Source organism: Saccopteryx bilineata, chromosome 7 (assembly GCF_036850765.1).
Source record: "Saccopteryx bilineata isolate mSacBil1 chromosome 7, mSacBil1_pri_phased_curated, whole genome shotgun sequence".
Classification (NCBI taxonomy): Eukaryota; Metazoa; Chordata; class Mammalia; order Chiroptera; family Emballonuridae; genus Saccopteryx; species Saccopteryx bilineata.
Window position 1 is genome coordinate 101813520 of NC_089496.1, and position 22591 is coordinate 101836110.

At 42.4% G+C, this 22591-nt stretch overlaps 1 protein-coding gene across 1 annotated transcript in view; it reads left to right on the forward strand.

Annotated features, from left to right (window-relative positions):
• The window catches only part of ATRNL1 (attractin like 1), a 546562-nt gene that overhangs the window by 437385 nt on the left and 86586 nt on the right, over nt 1-22591 (forward strand). Inside the window, exon 28 of the mRNA XM_066238473.1 lies at nt 9106-9220. Coding sequence (XP_066094570.1) covers nt 9106-9220 — 115 coding nt within the window. The remainder of the gene's footprint in view (nt 1-9105; nt 9221-22591) is intronic.

Consider the following 22591-nt stretch of genomic DNA (forward strand, 5'->3'; position numbering starts at 1 on the left):
CAGCAGGAGGCCTGGCTCATTTACCTTTCAAATGGCATTGAGCTCTCAGCTGCCTTGCTAAGGTCACGTTTTGCATTAATGACCTATAATGATGTGTTTTGGAATGGACCAGTCTGGGGAGTAAATACAAGATCCTGACTTTCTACCTTTTTTGCTTGTCTATATCCATCTGCTCCACACTGGGCTTGTGGTTAGACCTTTTTTTTGCCACAAAATTTACAGATTTATCTTGTGCACAATTTGAAAAAGAAAAAAAAAGGGGCAAATACCCATTTGTCCATGCTGTAGGTGCCTCGGAACGTTTACTCTGTGTAGTACACGGCACTCAAAGTCCAGTCCAACTCCTCGAGAGAAGCAGGGGACAAGAAAAGTGAAACACAGGCAGAGACTAGTAGTAGGGTGGATGGGAAAGGTGGGAAGTTGGCGTTGAGATCAGATTTTTCCCGACCCTATAAGCCGTGGTTAAAATTCTCTCCTGGGAGCTGAATTTCTTAATTAATGCATTTCAAACCATTAAACAGAGATTGAAAAGGATGGTTTCCTGCCCTCAAATAGTTTATGTTTGTGTTGAATATATTCTTTAGATAGAACAACAACAACCAGAAAAACTAATTCTAAAGCAAAGGGAATTGAGCAGAACGACATAATAATAATAGCGGATGTTTAATAACAATTCCGGTGTGCCACAGTTTATACATATGCATGTTTAATACTTGACATATTTGATTCGACATGAAGACTAAGTTGGCAAGTGGACAACCTTTGGAATCTCAGAAACAGCATATGTTTATATTCACTCTGAGCCGCATAACAGCACAACCCACAAGGAAGGCATTGTAAGCTCCAGTTTACAGGTGAGAAACTTGAGACACAGAGAGCTTAAGTGATTTGCCCGAAGTCGTCACACTGGGTTGAGAAAGCAAGCATAGAACCTGAACCAGGCAGTGGTTGCTAAAGGTTGTTCTCTTAACCATTGCATTGCACTTTCCTCCCAAAGGTCATGGTAGGAAAAATGAGTTGCCCCTAATTATTGAGCTAGAGCAGAGAGAGGAGGCCCTGGAGTAGCCTAGGATGCCCTGAGGGGGCTCCTTGCAGGCTGTGTGCTCTCAGCCTGGTCTTACGGAAAAGGCAGATACTGACAAGCAGTCGAGATAGATGAGATGGCCTGAATGAAAGTATGGGTCTGGGCTTAAACAAGATGGAAAGTCAGCAGATCTGGAGGGCACATTGGTCTCTCCTGATTCGCAGTATTTTTTGAGGTCAGGAAGGTGGCCCCAGTTTTGACATTAACATCGAAAGTGCATATTGGTGAGGTTGCTTTTTGCACTCGGCTATTGAGGAAAGTACAGATTGTGAGAAATGTAATTATGGCAATTATTTAATAGATAATCTCTGGCAAATTTTTGAAAAATGCTATCAGGAATCACCTTTTAAAGATAATCTGTTCCAAGTCACCTTCTAGTAACATTCACATTTATTGACCAACTCAAGGCAGAGCATGACTATATATACTGTTAAGCCCAATCCAGAAGGACCCGAAACATTGAAGACACGAACAAGGTCCATCGATTCCACACCAAAGCTTTATTGTCTAGCTTGGCCAAGCGGCAGCAACTCCAACAGAAATCTGAGGGAGAGCACGCTGGCCCTTTGTTTTACCTAGTTTTTATAGGTTTGTAAGTGGGAAGTACAGAAGCAAAAATTGTAATTAGGAGCCCTTTACCACTATTGGTTATAGTCATATGTCCTTTAACATGATAGGACCGTGTTTAATTTGCAAGCCATACATAATTTTGGAGAAAACAAAATTTAGAAGTCAACACAATGGTAGAAAGGTGTCTCTTCATATATTAAAAGGCATTCCCATATTATCTAGTGTTTATCGGCCATCTCTCTGTCCAGAGTCACACATGTTAACCACATGCATTTACATAGGAGGGGTAGTTTCTGTGGGGACAAATGCCCGCAAATGGCTCATAGTTATAAGAAAAGGTTTATTTTGGCTTTTCTCTTCCTGCACCTGGCTAGCCATTCACCCCTTTCCCCACAGGGTTGGTGGAATGTCTGGGAATCCATGTTTTCCTCCCCTTTGCATTTACAATACAATGCCAAGGGCCATCCTGGTTATGCCAATCACATAGTACAGAGACTATTCTCAAAATTTCTCTGCACACCTTAACCCAAATTAATAAAATGTTCTTCAAGCCTCTTAAAATATTAATATTAATTCTGTAGTTTTTGGTACCCTACAATACCTGCGGGTAAAGTGGCGCAGTGGCTCCTCAGGGCTCCTCAATACCCCCCCCCAAAAAAAGGGGGGGGGAATTTCATTTTCCGGAACCTAAATACCAGTGAATAAATAGGAAGTTGAACTCCAGCTCTCACAATCCAGCCTCCCCGACTCAGTGCCACATAATGAAAATCACAGCAAAATCCAGTGAAACTAGCTATTCTACTGTTGAAGTAAACCTTAAATATGTGTGCTTATGAGTGGGTGTGTGTCCTGAGAGATTCTGAACAGAGATTGAACACGGAGGCATTTCAACAAAGGAAAAAGTAGCTGCTCCGATATGAAAATCAAGTTTATAACCGGAACCTCAGAAGCAGCATACTGAGTCTGTGAATATGAGGTTTTATTCCTCTTCCTATTCCCACTTGTGATACTTTATTCTCTTTGAATTTGCTTCTAATGCAGTTTAACCCTGGTTTAAGAGTCTCCATCAGCTTAATGTCTTTTATTAATATGAATTCTCCTAGCAAGTAAAACTAGCTCATGCGTTTTTCTTTTTAGCCTTTTGTGAAAGGCAAACAGTAAATAAGAAAAGAGTATGATTTTCATTTCTTTTTCTTTTTCTCCCCCCCCACCCCCAAGTCTAAATAAAAACCAAAGAATCTGTTTTTGGGATCTGGAATCTTAGTGTTTGTTGATCCTATAGAATCAACAGACTTGATTAGCTGTGAGCCAAGACATCAGGCTGAGTTAATTCGATGCTCAGGAAATTAATTCTAGTTTACTAATGTGACTAAAAACTAAACTTCATATGAATATAAACATTCATTAAACTGCAAATACCAAGTCACAGAAGCTGTTGAAAAAGACTCATTTTTATTTATAGATGAGTTTTGATAAGAATAGCATTAAAAATGTTTTAGTAGGGAAATGTTAGAGTGATTAATGTGCAGTTGTTTGCATTTTTAATATTTCACTCATATATCAGATTAGTATTTGTGCGTACTGTCAGATTTTATTCTGTTCTTGTCAAAACGCTTATTACTGCTGACAGGTATAACATATCCACATTAATCCTTAATTCCTTGATTCAATTTTCTAATTGCTTTTTTGGCATGCAGTGATGGTGGCCGTTTAGTCTTATGTGAGGTATTCATCATATGGTATAATAATGTGCTTTAAAAATCAGATGCGTCATTTAAAGTACCTGGACAGGGGAAAAAGAATTACTAAGCATTGGAAATTTCAAATTTCACTGTATTTAAACAAAGTATTAAATATTGGTATGTCACACATTCTGGAAGCTGTCCATAAATCATAGTCACAAAATGTTCAAGGGACCCTAAAAATCATCCAACCTACTTGTTCATTTTCCAGTTGGGGAAATTGACTTAATAGCATACCTAGGATCATCCAAGCTAATAGTGGCAGAACCAGTTCCAGGACTCAATTGCCTATTCTGAACCCTGGTCGGAAATGGGGCAGGTGTATGCATATTATTTTTATAATTGATATTTTAAGTTGGCTAACACTGTTAATAGCCATAACGAGATAATGAGAGAACCCTTGTCTTCTTAAACTATACTTTTTTAGCAGTATTGTATCGTGGTTCAAAACCACGCTACTAGAATCAAGCAGATCTAAGTTCCAGTCCTGGATCTGCCCCTCACTAGCCATATTACCCTGAGAACATTATCTGCCATCTCTGAATTTCAATGCCTTTATCTGTATAAAAAAGAAAATACTATAATGCATGTAAAATGCTTAGCATAGTACTTGGTACCTAGTGACTACTCAGTAAACGTGAATGAATAGTTTAGCTAATAATATATATGTTAGCGAATAATTTCAGTGTTTTATTATCTCTTTAATACCCACAATTTGCATGAAACTGAGCCTGTCTACCAGTTACCTCACCGTGTGACAATTTCATTTATTCTTTTATTCACTCATTCACTGCCGTGTGCAAAACGCACTTTAGTTGATGCTCTAGGAAAAGCAAAGACTCCAACATGATACCTTCTTTGGAGGAGCAGGAATCTAATAGTAACATACAACACAGACTTCAGTAGCTACAGTAAAAGATGGGGAGACATAAGCTCACTCAGACGTAGCACATGCATCATGCTTGGGCATTTCAGAGACAAAAAGTGAGAACAGGGTTAATAGAGATGGATGAGAAACTGGACCGGACAGTTACCCAAGTGTCATTCAAGGTGGAAAATGAAGAGGGCCACAGAAGGTACAAATAAAGAATGATAGAGGGAGAGACTAAATCCCTCAGACCAGAGAAAGCTTTTTGGATGAGTTGACTTTGAGGATGCATCATTTTAGGAAAGTTAAAGGCCTACAGAAAGGATCTCTTCAGACAGTAGGGCTATGAAGAGTAAAGAAGGCACTTTCTGGAAACCCTGGACACAGTTGTTAAACAGTGAGCATTTCCATTGTCTAGATCAGTGGTAGTCAACCTGGTCCCTACCGCCTACTAGTAGGCGTTCCAGCTTTCATGGTGGGTGGTAGCGGAGCAACCAAAGTATAAATAAAAAGATAGATTTAACTATAGTAAGTTGTTTCATAAAGATTTATTCTGCCAAACTTAGCGAAAATCCGACATAAAGTACTTGGTAAGTAATTATTATTATATGCTTTAACTTGCTGTAACTCTGCTTTATAAATTTTATGAAGTCAAGTTACTTCCTTCCCTACCTTATAAATCACCATTACTGTGGAACCGGTGGGCGGTTAGAAAATTTTACTACTAACAGAGATACAAAAGTGGGCAGTAGGTATAAAAAGGATGACTACCCTTGGTGTAGAACGTGGAGCTTGTGCAGAATAAAAGATGAGGTTTGATGAGTATGTAAACACAAGAGCCTGGCAACCCTGTCATTTTGGACTCCCATTTTGCAGAGATCACGAAGTGACAGCCCTCGGATCATTTTGGCCCATAAACATGTCCTTTCAGCAGAGACAGAGGCAGAGAGCGCTCGAGAGAGATTTAATGTCTTTAAAGATATCTTGTACTTTCCAGTTCACTGTAGTGCCCATCAGTTTTTATTGTCTTGTTCTAGAAGTTAAGATAGTCTCCTTACCTATTATAGACAGTTACATAGTGGTTAAACATACAGGCTTAGAAGCCAGACTTCATTGTTCCTAATTCTGGTTTTAGCACTTATTGTGTCAGTTAAATCTTTGACTTCGGTTTCACCATTTGTAGAATGGGAACAGTCCCTACCTCATGGGGCAAGATTAGACTCGTGAGCATACAGCACAGCACAAGGCATAATGTAAGCACTTAATAAATGTTAGCTATTATTAAGTTACTCACCTGGGCCTTGAAGAAATTTGAGTTTGCAAGCCCTGACTTGGAACTACTAAAAGTTTTGGAGAAGGAAAATAACATCTTTTTTTTTTTTTTTTAATCTTTTGAGTCCTGGAGTATTTGCACTAAACGCTACTTAGCTTGTAATAACTCTTCCAAGGACATCAGATAGTTCTGTCAAATCCTCAGCTGCTGCACTTGGGGTTTTCTGTGGCGAACTTCAGTGTGAATTCTAGGAGTGAATCACTCACTCACACACTCACTTTCTGAGGGAGGCAGGGGAGGGAGAAACAGGGATGTAGCTGGCTGTGCCCATGGGTGTCTTCCAAACACCCAGTGATCCTGGTAGCAGAAGTTTCCCAGGCTAGATCACATGGTGGCCCCACTGTGATAGCACATGTCATTGTGAATCTGAAGACCTGTCATCTCAAAAATCCTTAGGATTCCAGAAGCTTCCCTGCTAACTTGCTTGTCTTGGATAGCTGGGACTTGGAAAGGGTAACGGAGAATTGTTACCCGCCCCAAAGCAAGAACTTGGAAATGGGAGGAGTACAATAGGTTTTAAAACAGGACAGTGAACAAAACACATCTTTTGGAAAAGCTCTGGCTGCCTAATAAACAATGACTGCTAATTACGTAGCTGTCATGATGCTCTGGTGCGGTCCAGCTTCTCACCAAACAGCAGCTGAAAAGCCGGGAAGTAAATCATAGTTGCTAAGTGCTGCAGGCAAACAAACCCGCACCTTATCTCCTTCAAAGGCAGCCGTGGCAAATGCGTGATAAATTGCACACTTCAGTAAACATGTTATGTCATTGTGAGCTGATTTTGATTCATGGTTATGTATTTATCACTGAACAGCTGACAAACCTGAAGGCGTCACAAATATCATTCATGGGGGTTCTGCTGTGTTCTGTTGCAAAATTCAAGGGCCATAGAGTGTTTTCTTTCTTTCTTTTTTTTTTTTTTACTTAAAAAATCTTTATTGAAAATCAGATTTGTCACAGAGTCACTGGAAATAATTTTCTAATTATGTGCATTCCTGCCAGAAGTGTCAAAGAGCTGAGCTCGTCCCTAATATTTTCAATAGAATGAATAATTCACATTTTTGCTAATACTCCTTTTATGAAAATTTTATAGCCAAAAATAGACAAAGTTGTAAGCCAGTTTGATTTTAGAATAGAATTATAATCTCCTTTCCTATGGCTTATCAATACAAAGAAATATCTGAAGATTGCTGCACAATAGCAATAGAATTAAGAACGAGAGTTATTATTTTAGGAAGATCTTCATGGCAGTGACTTTTATGCAACCGTAATTCCTTTTGTATGGTCAAGACATTTCACTGCACTCTGTTGCTGCGTCTCTGATGTTTAAAGTATTAAGTAATGAAGTCATTTTCTGCCTGAAATTTACAGTATTTTTTTATTAATTATTCTCTTCCCTTGATGCTCTGGACATCAGCATTTATTTAATGTTTCAAACCTTAGAAACAGCAGGAAGGTAACGACAACAGTACTCATCCCAGGCGCTCTCAAATTGTTTCTTGTTTTTCTAAATCCCTTGAACAAACAGCCACTGTTTCTCACCATTTTTTGCCTATTTGTTTTATTTTGTTGGAATCCTAAAAGCCGTCTACTTTTCCTAATCCATTATTTTAACATGACTTTGGGTATTTTGAATACTGCCAGTTATTGCCCTGAGAGCTTAAAAAACGAAGCAGCGAAGAAAACCTTGCCTGATGGTGGAAATGATAGATTATGCTTTGGGTATATTAAAAGGAATTTTGGTATTTCTAATATATCACCATCATTTAAGCCGGAATTTATTGTCTCTTAGTATATTTTAACCAATTGACCTTTATATGTACTTTGCATTTTTTTAAACTAGAATAAATTTCAATAGCTTTGAAATATGGCTCGAGAAATTCATAGTATTTTTCTTATAGCCTTGGAATATGACAGGCCTATTCTCTAAATATTTACATCACTGGAGAATGTCTATGTACTTATGCTGATTTTGACTTAACATTTCCAAAAATAAGTCTGTTAAATTAAATGTAAGCTTTAAAGTATAAAACCATAAATCATGTAACTTGATACAAGTATTGCAACACAGTTTACAGCATTTTCTTGGAAGATTATTATGCCCTTTACTCTCTCACCTTTCTGCTGAAAACTCTCAAAATGTATCTATGGGGATGAGTTTAAAACGTGAGATTTATGTTGCTGTAAAGGAGAAATCCTTTAAACCCCATAAAACCATTGTCACCAGAAATTTCAGTCTAAGTTTTACATGAAAGGGGACATATTTTATCTTTAATACCTCATTACACTTTCTGGAAATGGTAGCATTCTAAAATCTTCTAGGAGGTGAACGACTACACAGCCCTGTCTGTCTTCTGAAATTTTCAAATGTCATCAGTGAAAGAACCATGTTTTAACACTTAAAGCAGTGGAATGTTTTCTTCTCTTTAATTTTGCATAGATGTTGCTTTGATACATCAACCATATCTCAGTTGCAGCTGTTTTCTTTTAACGAAATAGCCAAAACCACCATTTCTACACTAACAAGATATCCAAACTATGGAGGCAGTGTAAAGATCAGTGGTTTCCTGGGACAGAGAGAGTGGGGTGGGATGCGTCAATAGAGTGCAGAGGATTTTTAGGACAGTGAAACTGCTCTGCATGTTAGAGTAGTGGAGGAGACATGTCATTATACACCTGTCCAAACCACCAAGAGCGCAGGTGCATCATTTATAATAAATGTGCATCCTTGTGGGAGATGTTGATGATGGGGCGGGCTCCGTACGCATGCCAGGAGGGACCGGGGATATGGAAATGCTCTGCACCGTCCTCTCCATTTTGCTGTGAACCTCAAACTTCTTTAAAAAGCCCTAAAATCTATTAAAGAAAAAAAGCAAGCTAAAAATAGAACAAAACAAACAATACCGTTCAAAAATTACAAAAATGTGCCTGAGTAGTTGGTGGCGCAGTTGGATAGAGCATTGGCCTGGGATGCTGAGGACCCAGGTTCGAGACCCCGAGGTCGCCAGCTTGAACACGGGCTCATCTGGTTTGAGCAGGGCTCATCTGGTTTGAGCAAGGCTCACCAGCTTGAGCCCAAGGTCGCTGGCTTGAGCAAGGGGTCACTCAGTCTGCTATAGCCCCACGGTCAAGGCACATATGAGAAAGCAATCAATGAACAACTAAGGTGCTGCAACAATGAATTGATGCTTCTTATCTCTCCCTTCTTGTCTGTCTGTCCCTATCTGTCCCTCTCTCTGTCTCTCTCTGTCACACACACAAAAAAATTGCAAAAATATGTACTGATCTATAACTCCCTAAGAAAAATGTCTTTCAAATATTAATGGCCACCACTAAAAAAAAAAAAATGCCTACTAACTACAGTAAAATATTTAGTGAAATTATTTTTTAAATTGACATGGTCTGTCGCAACCACTGTACAGTTTAGCTGAACTAAGCATAGATAGGAGGAAAGGAAAATAGCAGTGTCGTGTCAATTACCAAACTGAAAATGAGTTTTCCTTTTCAGGGGGCCCCCAAGCCCGTAGCCATGGAGCCTTGTGCCGGGAACCGAGCCGCCGTTCTGACTGTGTTCCTTTGCCTGCCGCGAGGACCGTCCGGGGCCCCTCCCCCGGGCCAGTCAGGTAAGGCGAATGACCAGACAGCAGCGGTGAAGCAAAACATATAAAACAAAACAAAACAAAACCAGAAAACAGAAGAAAAAAACCTCCCAAACAGGACAGTAAAAATATTTACATGGCTGTAATTTAGAATGTGATAGAATTTTATCAGGTTACAAACTTTTATCCAAATATCTAGCTATCTGCATTGCTATCAATTCAGATTTTCCAGCGTTTCTTTTACAAATACATGTTGAATATGTGTCTGTTTGTATGTAATATGTACACATACATGTGCTCCCACCTCCCCCAATTTGTGGTGGTAATTACAATGAGAAATCTCACTAGCAGGGCAAACAAGTTCTTGACCCTTTGGGGCAGTTTTTATTCTCCTGAGATGCGTGTCATATAGGGTGCTCAATTATAAATATGGTTAGAAGTTTGTTTGGTAAATATGGAACCAAATTAGTGAACTCACCTACTTGCATGTTGGGATGTCTGAGCAGCATCGGAGGTGATAGCTTGATGTAGCCGCTGCAGTTTGATCAAAGTGTGGTCTCGCCATCAGCACCAGCCAGGTAGCGTTCACAGGCCAGGGGACCCTCTCGGTTAAAGAGACACAGACGGCCTTTTCCTCTAATTCTCCTTTTCCTACATAAAAAGCATATTTTGAATTGTGGGGTAATTAGCCATATGTATCCTCTTCGAAGCGTTCTCATTGCTCTGATGTTGTCCACATTACAAACATGCCTGGTGCTGAGTACAACTTATAATTACATCACAAACCATGTGTATTTCTCTTATCACATATCCTAGTCAGTTGGCATACAATTTCTAATTTTTCTTTCTTGCAGTTGTTTTCTCTAAACACCTCGTAGTGAAATGGATGCTTTTGAGGGTAAGGGTAATTTCAAATTTATCTTTCCATTCAATTCCTCCTCAAGCATAAAGCGCCAGAGATCTGGCAGGTTCTCAATAACAGTAATTGACGATGGACTCGCCTCCCCACATGTTTTATCTTTCCCTGGTTTATCTATGACCTTGCTCCTCACTCTCTTGATTTGTGTCCAACCACACATGAAAACAAAAGCTACTTTATACCTTATAAACTTAATATATTCTTATAACAAAATTTTTCCCATGTGAGGACAGAGGATTTCCGTCACCTTTAGACTTGTTATTTAGGGTACCTGAGTTTTCATTCATGATGCAGAAATGTCAACCCAAAGTTCATTTGTCGGTGTTTAGTAAAAAAAAAGAACAGCATTTGGCCCTGGCCGGGTGGCTCAGTGAACAGAGCGTTGTCCCAGGATGCTGACATCCCAGGTTCAATCCTCAGTCAGGGCACATACAAGCAGCCACCAATGAGCGCACAGCTAGTGGAACAACAAGTTGAGGCTTCTTTCTCTCTCTCTCCCTTCCCCCCTCCCCTTATCCTGTCTCTCTCCCTCTCTCTCTCTTTCATCAACGGAAATTTTTTTTTAATCAACATTTTCTGCACCTTCTAATACTTTGAGTGAACGCCTGCCTCCCTCTCCTTTTAGAACCACCAACGTAAATGGGACGCATAAGTAGAATAGTTTGGCACTGGTCAGATAAGATGGATAATTATAGGTCCTGTGCCCAGCTAATGGAAGCATTGTTTTAAAGCTGGGATGATTTCCAAGGCAAACACTTCACTAATGAAAACAAGTCTGTGAGATAGACCAACGTTCCTCTAGATCCTTGACGAGATGACATACTGATGGGCAGAGCGAAGGCATCCGCCAATACTCTGTCCCTTTAACCTTTGAAATCTTTCTGACTGATTGGAAAGCGCCAGGTAGCAGTGTGGAACATTACCTCAGCTGTGCTTTATTATGGATGTATTATGACAGCTAATAATAATGCCATCGCGCATTACAAAGTGTTCTCCTAATTTTCACAGTTTGATCCTCATGACAAGTCTGTGTTATAAAACATACTTGATAAATAAGGAATCGAGGCATAGAAATCTTCATATTTCTACATTTAAGGAATAATTGGGAAATGCTAGCATATAGGACAAAACAGCAAAATGTACTTATATAGTTAACGTTCCAGGTAATTTTTCCTGATGAGCTACGGCAGGAAGGTTATTTCTCCACAATCCACCACCATGTCTTTGCAAAGCCAAACATCTGGAGGAGTGCTGAAATTGTCTACAGGGTTGTACGAGTAGATAAAACCTTGAACTAACTTACCATCCTTTTCAGAGTGCCAGCAGATTGAACTGTATTGAATATCTTTGCGCATAATTCAGAATGAGCTTGATTCTTTGGTCATTGTTTAAAAACAACCGAGAAACTTCTTTCTAGCTATCCTTATAGGCATAGGAAGACTCTTTGATTTTATTCCTTCAGAATACATTGCTATCTGCTTTCCGTAGTGTACTTGGAAATACATCAGAAACATATATTGATGGATGGACAGTAGGATGGGTAGATGGACAGCTGTCAGAGAGCAAGTAAAGCAAACGTTAATGGGAGAATCTGAGTGGTAGGAATATTGCTGTCCATTGAAAAATTCTTTCCACTTCAGTATATGTCTGAAATTTTTTATAGTAACATATGGGGAACAATAAAAAAATTCAACTTTATTGGGAAGAATAGACAGTGTCTCTAGAGAGACATTTTCTAATGTTTATCTCTGGGTTTTCCCTAAACAAGGCAAATTCTGACAGCAGTATACAAACTGGCTTATTTTTTTTCCCTCTTCGTCAAGATATTTGGTGTGTTCACAGCCAATTAAAGCTCACCCTGTGCTGCTCACAGGGCCCTACGCATAGAAAGCAGTTCAGAAATACTTTCGATGCCGATGACAGGAGACCCGCGCCACGTGACCTCGAGCGACCACTTCCACCTCTGGGCCTCAGGGAACGGCAGTGAGCGAATGGACTGGAATTCAGCCATTGCTCCCTACCTCGCTCCCTGGGAGCCTGCCGTCCTGGAGAGCCTCCTCCATGTTGGTGCAGGGTGAGAGGTTCGGGGAGTTTCAGGGACGGACTCCTGACCCCACCCCCACTGTGTATTGGACAGAGCACCAGGAGTCTTGTCTTGGCTCTTGGGTTATTTATGCCTCCAAATGTTAGCATATCTACGAAGTGATTAATTAGCATTAATTATCAGATGAAAGGTCCTCTTGCAGTACTTTGCACAATTTCAGAAAATTTTTATCAGGCCATCTTTTGAACAGGAGCTTCCTAAATGTCGAGTGATGCTTTTCGTAACGCGCTCTTCCTCCCCTGAACGAAAGCACTGGAGAGAAGGCGGCGATGGCGGACACAGAGGACGCGGAGGCGCCCATGGCCTGGCGGTGCTCTCTCAGAAGCTGCATTTCACCACGAACAAATAAGCGACCCACAAACATTCAGGTGCTAATTTTGGTCATCTCTTCTCAGTAGCCAGTACATTTTTTTAAAAATTTGAAATATGACATCGTCTTTGGACTATATTCTCTCCCCACCAGCAAGCATTTCAGTAATATTTAGTAATAATTAGAGATGCCCTATTGGTGTCTGTCTAAAGCCTGGGAAGTCCCTTTTCGTCATTTTTAATGTAATTAATTTAGGCGTTTGTGAGCAGTTCTCCCTCTAGGCGGCTTATAAGGGTAAAAGCAAAAGATATTAAATAGACTTTTTAGCATGCCTGGAGCCAGGCTAATTAGGTTCCCTGCTCTCTGACTACAAAGACCTGCGGCTTCATACCTGCATTTTCTGTAAGCAACCACTGCCTCCCGTGCCCGACTCGTGGGTTAGTGTGGGATTTCTGCTGTTGATGTATGTACACCATGAGGACCACCTTCCTTCCTGACCTCAAAGTGGCTGAGAAACTGACATCCCCATGATCACGGGGCACATCAAGTAACTCTGCCCCGTGACACAAGACAACCCAGCATGTCTCCAGTCACCTTGGACAGCAAGGCCCCCACAGGCTTCAGAATCACATAAAGATGAAATGTGGACAGAGTAAATAGAGCTCGTCGAAAGCACCAATTAAAACGGATAATGATGGCTATCATTTCTTGATGAAGGATTATGAATTTCGTAGTTTATGGATTCTTACTAAATAAGAAACGGATGAACTTTCTCCAGTGGCCAAACAGCCGTCCCGGAAGGAGCCATGTGCTTCCCTGAGATGTTGACCTTTGCCCTTCTCTTGTCTCGTGCTTGATTGACCGGAACATTATTACCAGAGGAAGAGCGCTAGAAAGTCTAAGGTTTAGACATTGTTTTTCTCTTTAGTTGGTGAAGTTTTGGCAGGATGATCAGATTATTTTGAAAAATCTACAAATATTGTATGATGTTTAAAATGACTGTCTACCCACAGCATCATGGTTAATGATGACCAAAAGAGAACTTTGGTTTAAATTAAATGAAAGGGAGTGGGAAAAAGAGAACTAGAAATTCTGAACTTTATACACATTTATTATATAGTTTCTATACATGATATGTTTCAGATACGTCTGAGCTTTATATTTTTATAGTACATATTTTATATACATATAGGTGTTTTTTATATACATGTATTGATTGAACGGTCTCAATGACTGTGGAAAAAATAACTGTTATTATCCCAGTTTTACAGATAAAAAAATAGAACTGAAACTCAAAGCCAGTGCAGCTAGTGAGTGAGGGAGCCAGAATTCGAACCCAGGGCCACCTGGGTCCTCAGCCTGTGAGACAGCCCCTCTTCACTGCGCTTCTCTGGATAAAGACACAGGGTTACTGCAGATGTCCCTTATTCCGGGAAGCCTTTCTGTGCAGAGTCAAAGAGGAAGGACTTGAAGGGCTGTGCTAAGCATTGGGCTTCACAGCAAGAAGGATAGATTTATCTTTCCTGGTAATTTAATGCCAGGAATTTTGGGAAATGCAAATTTAAAAAAAAAATGCTGTCTTAGCTAATGAAATTATGACTCAGCTTGTTAAGCAGCAGCAAGAGGCATGCGGTTATAGGACAATGTACACTGGGGTGTGTGAGCAGTGGACTATGTAGTCACAGGTCCTGAGACCTAGATCCCCCTCTGCCACCAACTTGCTGTGTGACCCTACGCACGTCCACTTGTCTCTGGGCCCTGTTTTCTCACGTGTAAAATGATGCTATTGTGTTAGATTCCTGGGACGCATTTCATGCCAACCTTATCATACAGTTCTACTCAGAAATCATGACAAACCTTACCAGGTTGGGGTGAGAAAAGCAAATAACTTGCCTCTCAGTGGAACCTTCACTTATCTTTCTAGCTGCTCGGGACCAGTCTAAAAACTATATTCCTATAGATTGCTTGTTAGTGATGAAAAATAATTAGCAGCAATCCTATTTTTTTAAAAAAATCATCGGCCCTGGCCAGTTGGCTCAGTGGTAGAGCGTCAGCCCGGGGTATGGAAGTCCCAGGTTTGATTCCTGGTCAGGGCACACAGGAGAAGCGCCCATCTGCTTCTCCACCTTTTCCCCCCTCCTTTCTCTCTATTGCTCTCTTCCCCTCCCACAGCCAAGGCTCCATTAGAGCAAAGTTGGCCCGGGCACTGAGGATGGCTCCATGCCCTCCACCTCAGGCGCTAAAATGGTTCCAGCCAAGACGAAACAATGGCCCAGATGGGCAGAGCATCACCCCTTGGTGGGCATGCCAGGTGGATCCCTATTGGGTGCATGCGGGAGTCTGTCTGACTGCCTCCGCACCTCTAATTTCAGAAAAATACAAAAAATAAAATAAAATAAATCAAATCATCATAATTTCATAAAGAAAGACTTGTTCCTCATCTTCTCAGCATGTTTAAAAGATGCAGAGAGTTCATACTGCTCCCATTTTGGAAGAGAGTCAAAGGAAGCTCACAGTGCCAGTGACAGGCAGAAGGAGCTTGGCCTCCCGGGGACGGGTGGGGACAGGCTCCGGTCCGCTGGCTCAGTGCCATCAGCTGTCCTGTCCTCTGAAGCCGGTGTGTTAAAAGCTGATTTACATTTTCCAAAGGCCACCGGGGGCTCTCAGGTTTCCTCCCTTCCCCTTGCCACTGCATCTGTCCCCCTCCCCCCCCCATGCTGAAACACACCTGTTGATCTCATCTTCGCACCCCCTTTGTCAGAGGTGGCTGGAGCAAGAAGTCAAACTGTCTCAAAGCTTCATTATATACACCTGGCACGGGAGTTACCTTCTAACCTGGAATCCAAATACTGTTTACACCCAGCATATGCATCTTCACAAAGAAGAAAGAGAACGGGGGACGCTGGGGGGCAAAATAAAGTACAGAATTAGGCAGAGAGCACAAGAGGGGACAGAGATGCGAACAATTGTCTGAGATTATCGCTGATGAATCTGACTCTGTGTGGGGAAAAACAACAACAACAACAAAATAGATATGTATCTGGTTTAAAAGACCCTAAAATCAACAGTAGGAAGTACTTTAATCTTCTCTCCAAAACACGGTTACTGTGAATCTCGTTGGCTACTTTTAATTCATTCAAGAAATATTTAAAAGCGTCCTTTATTCTGCCAGGCTCTGAATGTACAGTAGTGATCCAAACAGGAGTTGCTGTCCTCACACAGTTTGCAGCCTTTGTGGAAATAACCATGCAGTAAATAATCATGCAGACAAATCCATAATTACAAACTGTGTTACGTGCCCTGGGCAAAGTGTAGACCGCATCATGAGGGAGGTGACTCAAGGCTGGTGAACCATTGTGTGGCGTGGTGTCTTTGTGTAGCAGTAACAAAGGGCTGAACGTGCTCTTTCAGATGCCCTCTCCTGGGTTCTGCTTTCCCATCATGCTGTAGTGTTTGCCTGGTGAATAGTCCCCATCTGGAAACTTACCCTCCTCTGGTGTTCTCCTTACCCTCAGGTACCTACTTAAAATTTCCTCAGAGGTAACAGGTGCCCTGCGCCTCGCCTCTGTCCCTCGTCTCCTTCATCTGCTCCCTGATACAGGACGCACCCCGAGGTGTGGTCCTGGTCACCCTCCCATCCTGCGGCACGGTCTCCCTTCCTGATCACGCCTGGCCCGCTCCCATCCGGGGCTTCTCAGCAGCCAGTGCCCAGCTCTGCCCTCCCCACCCAACACCTCTCACCTGTGGAACGACAGCATCTCAGTCTGGATTTGCTCCTCTTTATATTTTTTTCAATTACCACTTATATTTAGAATTATTTTGTATTAATTTCAGGTGTACAGCACAGTGGTTAGATAATCATATACTTTGCAAAATGTTCCCCCTGATATTTCCAGTACCCACCCGGCACCATGCATAGTTATGACAGTATTATTGAGTGTATTCCCTGTGACATCCGTGACTGTCACTGCCAATCGGTACTTCTCAATCCCTTCATCTTTTTCACCCAGCCCCCAACCCTCCTCTACTCCCGCAACCACCAGTCTGTTCTCTGAATCCATGAGTCTGTTCCGATTTTGTTTAGATTATTCTTCAGATTCCACATAAAAGAGAAGTCATACGGTGTGGACTTGCTACTCGTCAGATATAAGGTCACTGTTCCTTCCCCCTCTCCTGTTATCACTCCCTAATCCCCCCACCCCGGACCAGCCCTTCTCCCCACTTGACTGGTCTTATAAAGTCCATTTCAGAGTGGCTCAAGTGTGAAACCTTGGAGTTAGCATTCCTTCTTGTCTCCTCTCCCCGTTCCACCCGAGGAATCACGAAGCTCCAGCTGTGAGCCTGCAGCAGGTAGGGCAGACATCCTTGGGACATCCTTCCTTCCCAAGGAATCACGAAGCTCCGGCTGGTCAGCCCTGCAGCAGGGAGGGCAGACATCCTTGGGACATCCTTCCTTCCTCCATGTCTTGGCTCGGGCCCTGGTTGCCTCTGACTTGGACTTCTACCAAAGGAAAGCACAATTCTAATTGTATCACTCCCTTCCTCGTAAACCTTTGCTGACTCATTTTATTGCCTATGGAACTAAGACCAGACATTTACTCTAGGGTGTAAGGTCCTCCTTGACCTCTCTTCAACCTTCTTTCAGGTTTAGCACCCCCAGGGTCCTGGGCAGCCCCTACCTGCATGGCACCCCTGGCTATCTTGTTGTGCCCTTGGGCAATGATTTCAACCTCTCAGATCCTCGGTTTCCTCATCTATAAAGTAAAGAAGATGACTGGACAGAATTTAGCGTCTTTGTAATCTCTGCTAAGCCTTTAATTCCACATGTATATTTCTTCCTGTGATTGCATGTGTCTCTCTGTGTCCTCTGTCACACTCCTCGAGTTCCTTGTATACGCAATGGCTCCTCCCGCTCGGCTGCTGTTTGCAAAGCCCCATGTACATGCCCTTGCCTCCTCCTTGAAGCCTGTTTAGTTTCTTCCATATGAATTGGGTTCTATGTTTTTGTAACTCTTGTAGGATTCAAACTATGTATCTTGAGGTCAGAGATCGAGCCCAGCACTCTACCTTTGATTTAAAAATGTATCTAGTAAAACTTAGTTGCTCAGATTTAAAATCGGGGAACTTAGTGGCTCAGGGAAAATCAGAACATTAGTGAAAGAAGACACAAACGTCCACATATTAGTTACACTGAGGACAGATAAACTCACAAAATGTATCCAGCAAGTGGAAAGTATCAGTGGCTGCTGTCGTTATCACGGACACGTACAACTTACTGTGAACCTGTCCTGTGCTCATTGCTGTTCTCTCAGTCTTCACAGGTGAGGGCAGTGAACTCACGGGGGGATGACTGACACAAGCAGCCACGTCGTAAATAAGTGATGGCACCAAAATTTTTTTAAAAATTTCACACCACGGTGCTCATTTCAAATCTTTGTGGGTTTTTTTTAGGAGGGAGATTTTGTGATTATGGTCAAAGACCATTAGCCCTGTGTTTTTTTTGTGATAAAACAAGCTTTGTCTTTACGAACCAGTGTCACCATGAAGTGACATAGCCGTTGTCCTCTCATTTAGATTTAAAATTTATCTGGTTGCCGTTGTTAATGGAGGGAAATTGGTTTATGTGCAAATAAAACAAAGGGGAAAGAAGAGGATAAGAAATAATAAATGTGGCGAACACAACTAATTACCACGCTGTGGAAGTGAACGGGACATCCGAAAAGTTAACTCAAGTACCTTCAAAGGTAGAGCAATTAGAAACCATCTCCCAGAAAAAGTCAGAATTTGTAGACATGACAAATGAGATCGCCAGCTCGGAGAACACAGCCAGCGCATTTTTCTTTTCCTTTTCTTCTCCCCACCTGCCACCCTTTCAGGTGTTTCTGGAGCTGACTGGTAAATAATTACCGTGGTCAAAGAGAAAAATAGCAAAACGTAAGCACCTCAACAAATCACCTTACAGAGCCAAAGGGGGAAAAATCAAGATTTGTGGGGAATAAGCAGGCTGCCTTTGAAACAACAAAATCACAAAGTAGGAATTTTGTAGGTTTGAAGGTTCTGCTTAAACCCACCTCCCTCAGGATTTCTTATGATAGCTGACTCCAAGGTCTGTGGGGACAATTGCCAATTAGGAAGACATGTTGCTTTTAATTGGTCATGATTTAAATGGTTCTGCTTTATATAGGTTTAGAGGAATTTAGCAGAAGCCTACCTTCCTGCATTTAACAAGGATGGAAAGGTGATCCTGAATGTCAGAGAAGTTTTGAGTTTTTGGTACTTTAGAAGTGGCCTCAGAAATTGTCTTGTTTTACCCTACAGTTTGCAAAAGAGAACCCTGGAGAGACAGAGGTGGGGAGAGACTTGTCTGGGGTGAATGCATTGGTGGCTGATCAGAGACAAAGAACCAAGGGTTATTGATCTGCCATGAGGCGTGGTTATTATGCCATGTTGCAAACTTAAATCAGAGAAAGAAAATAATTTCAATCCACTTCTTAGCAGAAGGCAGCCCTGCGTACCTCTGCCACCAGGACCCAGAAATCACAGGCAGAAAGAAACTAACCCTCTAGATCCAAAATGGAAAGTAACAGGAGAAAATACGTCTCCTTACCAGCAACCTGACAAGAAGACTAAAAAAAATGTATGTCCAGGGCTTTGGGTATTCCTTCTTGCATATATGTTCTTCTGGGGATCACTTCAAAGGGCCAATAGTCCTTTGGCCAATCCAGAAGAAGTATATTCAATAAAAATTGTATGTTATAGCAATGGCTGATTTCATCTCAGCCCGTGCCATGTACTGAAAATGTTGCTGCAGCACTTAACCAAGGTGTTTTTGAGTTGGAAAGTTCCTCATTCTTAATGAAAGTCCCAGTGAGGAACAAACCCAGGAGTAGTCTGTAATATGAATATTGACTTACAAAGGTTGATTGTAATTGCTTTCACTCCCTAAAGCCAGAATGATCTTTCTCGAAGGGCTTTTAGGGGAAGATTTCATGTCCCTAGGAAAAGTGAGTAACTTACTCCCTTTTAAATCCACTTTAGTATTTGTAAATGAGCATGACCCATGTAAATTGGGCCAACATCCTCACCCAATGGGCAGTAAGTTCAAAACTTAAGAGGGAGTCCACCCACTTCCTTGGGAGCTGGAGATGAAATTGGTGCGCAGGACTCCAAGGAGGTGGTCCCCGGGATCATCATTTGGAAGCTTAGAGGAGTAAGTGGATACTTGCCCCATGAACCGGCTGGCCGACCTGATTTGAACTAAACCATGAAGGCCCTACACATCTGGATGCAGTGACCATACATTCAGTCCCATTTGTTCAATGCAACATGCCAGGATCAGCGAATGGATAACGTGACAGTGCCGTCTGCTTCCCCCTTGCTCACCATCATAATGAAAAATGACTCCTTAAGTGTCCTGTGTGGCAATTAGCTCTGACTGTGGAGCTGTAATGGGGAGAGGCCGAGCCACATTTGTATTAAAAACTTTTCTAGTAAAATGGAAAGGAAACTGCTGGCCCTATTAATAGACACATAAAATGTATAAATGGGATAATTCAGTTTTACTCCAGGTCTGCACAATATTTTACAACTGCAGAAACACGCAGGTAGGAAGGGCACGGAATGACATCTGGCTCATCCAGCTGTTTGCAAGCACATCTGGTGACCCTGTCCATAGTCAGCTGGGACAGACAGACAGTCTCTAAAGACTTTCCCCAAAGGCTGGCCCGTAACTTCCGGGACAAATTTTATTCTGTTATTTAATCATCTTCACTGCGATTTGATCCCGTTTTCTTTTGTTTTCTTTCTTCTGGTTCTCATCTCTCCAGAAATAGGGCCGGCTGACTGTACTTCTTATAGTGTTACCTATCATGTGGCAAAAGGCAGTTTTGAAATCACCTCCCAGCCCGTAGTTCAAGTTCAGTCCAGTGCTCCCAGCCCTTCCATCCTTTGTAGAGTCTGTGTCTTCAGCTTGGATCACTGTGTGTGACTCTGGGAATGCCCTTCCCTTTTCCAGCTACCGCTGGCTCAACAACCATGGGGTGGGAAGGGACTCTGCAGGTGTCCTGCTTCTCTGCTTTACAGGTGAGGAGACTGAGGTTCACCAGAAGGGACTTCCTTGGAGCTCCGTTGACTATGTGGCAGGCCAGTGCTAGGTCCCAGGGGGCCCTCTGGGGCTTCACTCTCGCTGTGCCTGACCGCTGTGTTAAAGCCACGGTCCTGCCCCTCTGGTTCTTTTCTCATTTACAGTCAGCGGGGCTCCTCTGTCCCTTCCTGGCCTTTTATGCCATTCTGCAATTTGTATTCAAGCCCAATTGTTGTTGTTTTTTGCACAAGAAAAGGGAGAACTTAGTTTTGCTTAGTTCCTCTGATGTTTTAAGGTGATTTTTGGAGTTTAAGCCTATCTTTCTAAACACCATTCTCCTGCCCTGTGCCCCATCTGTGTTTTCTGCAAAGATAGCGGATTTAAGGAGATAGTAAATGCCTCCCACTGCTAGGTTCCAAAGTGACTGTGGAAACGCTGCTTATAATGAATGCTCCACACCTCTGTCCTGCTCGCATGCTGGCAGTGACTGTGGAAACGCTGCTTGTTTTGAATGCACCACACCTCTGTCCTGCTCGCTTGCTGGCTCCCCTCCCTGGACTAGCCTCCCACAGGCCAGCACCTCCTTCCTTTCCACCAGGAAAATCGCTAATTCGAGCATCACCTCCTCTGTGACACTTGTTCCCATCTCTATTCAGCCTGAGTCTATTACTTTGCTTTTATTTTATTTTATTTTATTTACTATATGAAATTTTCTTATTATACTTGCTTTACTCTACACAGACAGGCTAAGGACAGGAATTGTCCCCTTATTTATCAGTATATCTCCAGGGGCTAAATGGTACCTAGAGAATAGTAGAAATTCAATCTCTTTGCTTAATTATTTCCCTCCTTTCTCTTACTCACCTGTCTTTATTGACACAAAGTTCCCCAAATTCAACTCTTAAGCTACCTGGGAACTGATCATTTTGGCTGTATTTGGTCCAGGTACTTGTTATATGTATCTTCTTATAATAAATTAATTCTAGATGCTTCTCAGGTTTCCAAAATTAGAAAACCCCTTCCATCTCTGGCCTAAAATTTGATAAAACAGAATTGAAACTTTATTGTGGTGAAAGCGACCACTTTCTCACTAGTAACTAGGGCCCTTGTTGCAGCCCTACCCTAAAAACCTGTTTGTCACAAGTCATGTTAGTCATTTTGCACTATGTGGGGTTTTTTCCCTAGGGTAAGAGATGTCTTTGGGTCTTTTGTTATTGTTTTGTTTTTGTTTTTGTTTTTGTTTTTTTGGGTTTTTTTTTTTTTTGTATTTTTCTGAAGCTGGAAACGGGGAGAGACAGTCAGACAGACTCCCGCATGCGCCCAACCGGGATCCACCCGGCACGCCCACCAGGGGCGATGCTCTGCCCACCAGGGGGCGATGCTCCGGGGCGTCGCTTTGCCGCGACCAGAGCCACTCTAGCGCCTGGGGCAGAGGCCAAGGAGCCATCCCCAGCGCCCGGGCCATCTTTGCTCCAATAGAGCCTTGGCTGCGGGAGGAGAAGAGCGAGACAGAGAGGAAGGGGGGGTGGAGAAGCAAATGGGGGTGGAGAAGCAAACAACCAGCCAGGGCCTGTTGTTGTTTTTTTTAATATATAAAAATCTCACTTTGATTGTTTGGTCATTCATAAGACCATTGTCTGATCCTTCCTAAGACTATCCTTTTTCCTATTCTTAAAAACAAATATTTCCGGCCCTGGCCGGTTGGCTCAGCGGTAGAGCGTCGGCCTGGCGTGCGGGGGGACCTGGGTTCGATTCCGGGCCAGGGCACATAGGAGAAGCACCCATTTGCTTCTCCCCCCCCCCACCCCCTCCTTCCTCTCTGTCTCTCTCTTCCCCTCCCGCAGCCGAGGCTCCATTGGAGCAAAGATGGCCCAGGCGCTGGGGATGGCTCCTTGGCCTCTGCCCCAGGCGCTAGAGTGGCTCTGGTCGCGGCAGAGCGACGCCCCAGAGGGGCAGAGCATCGCCCCCTGGTGGGCAGA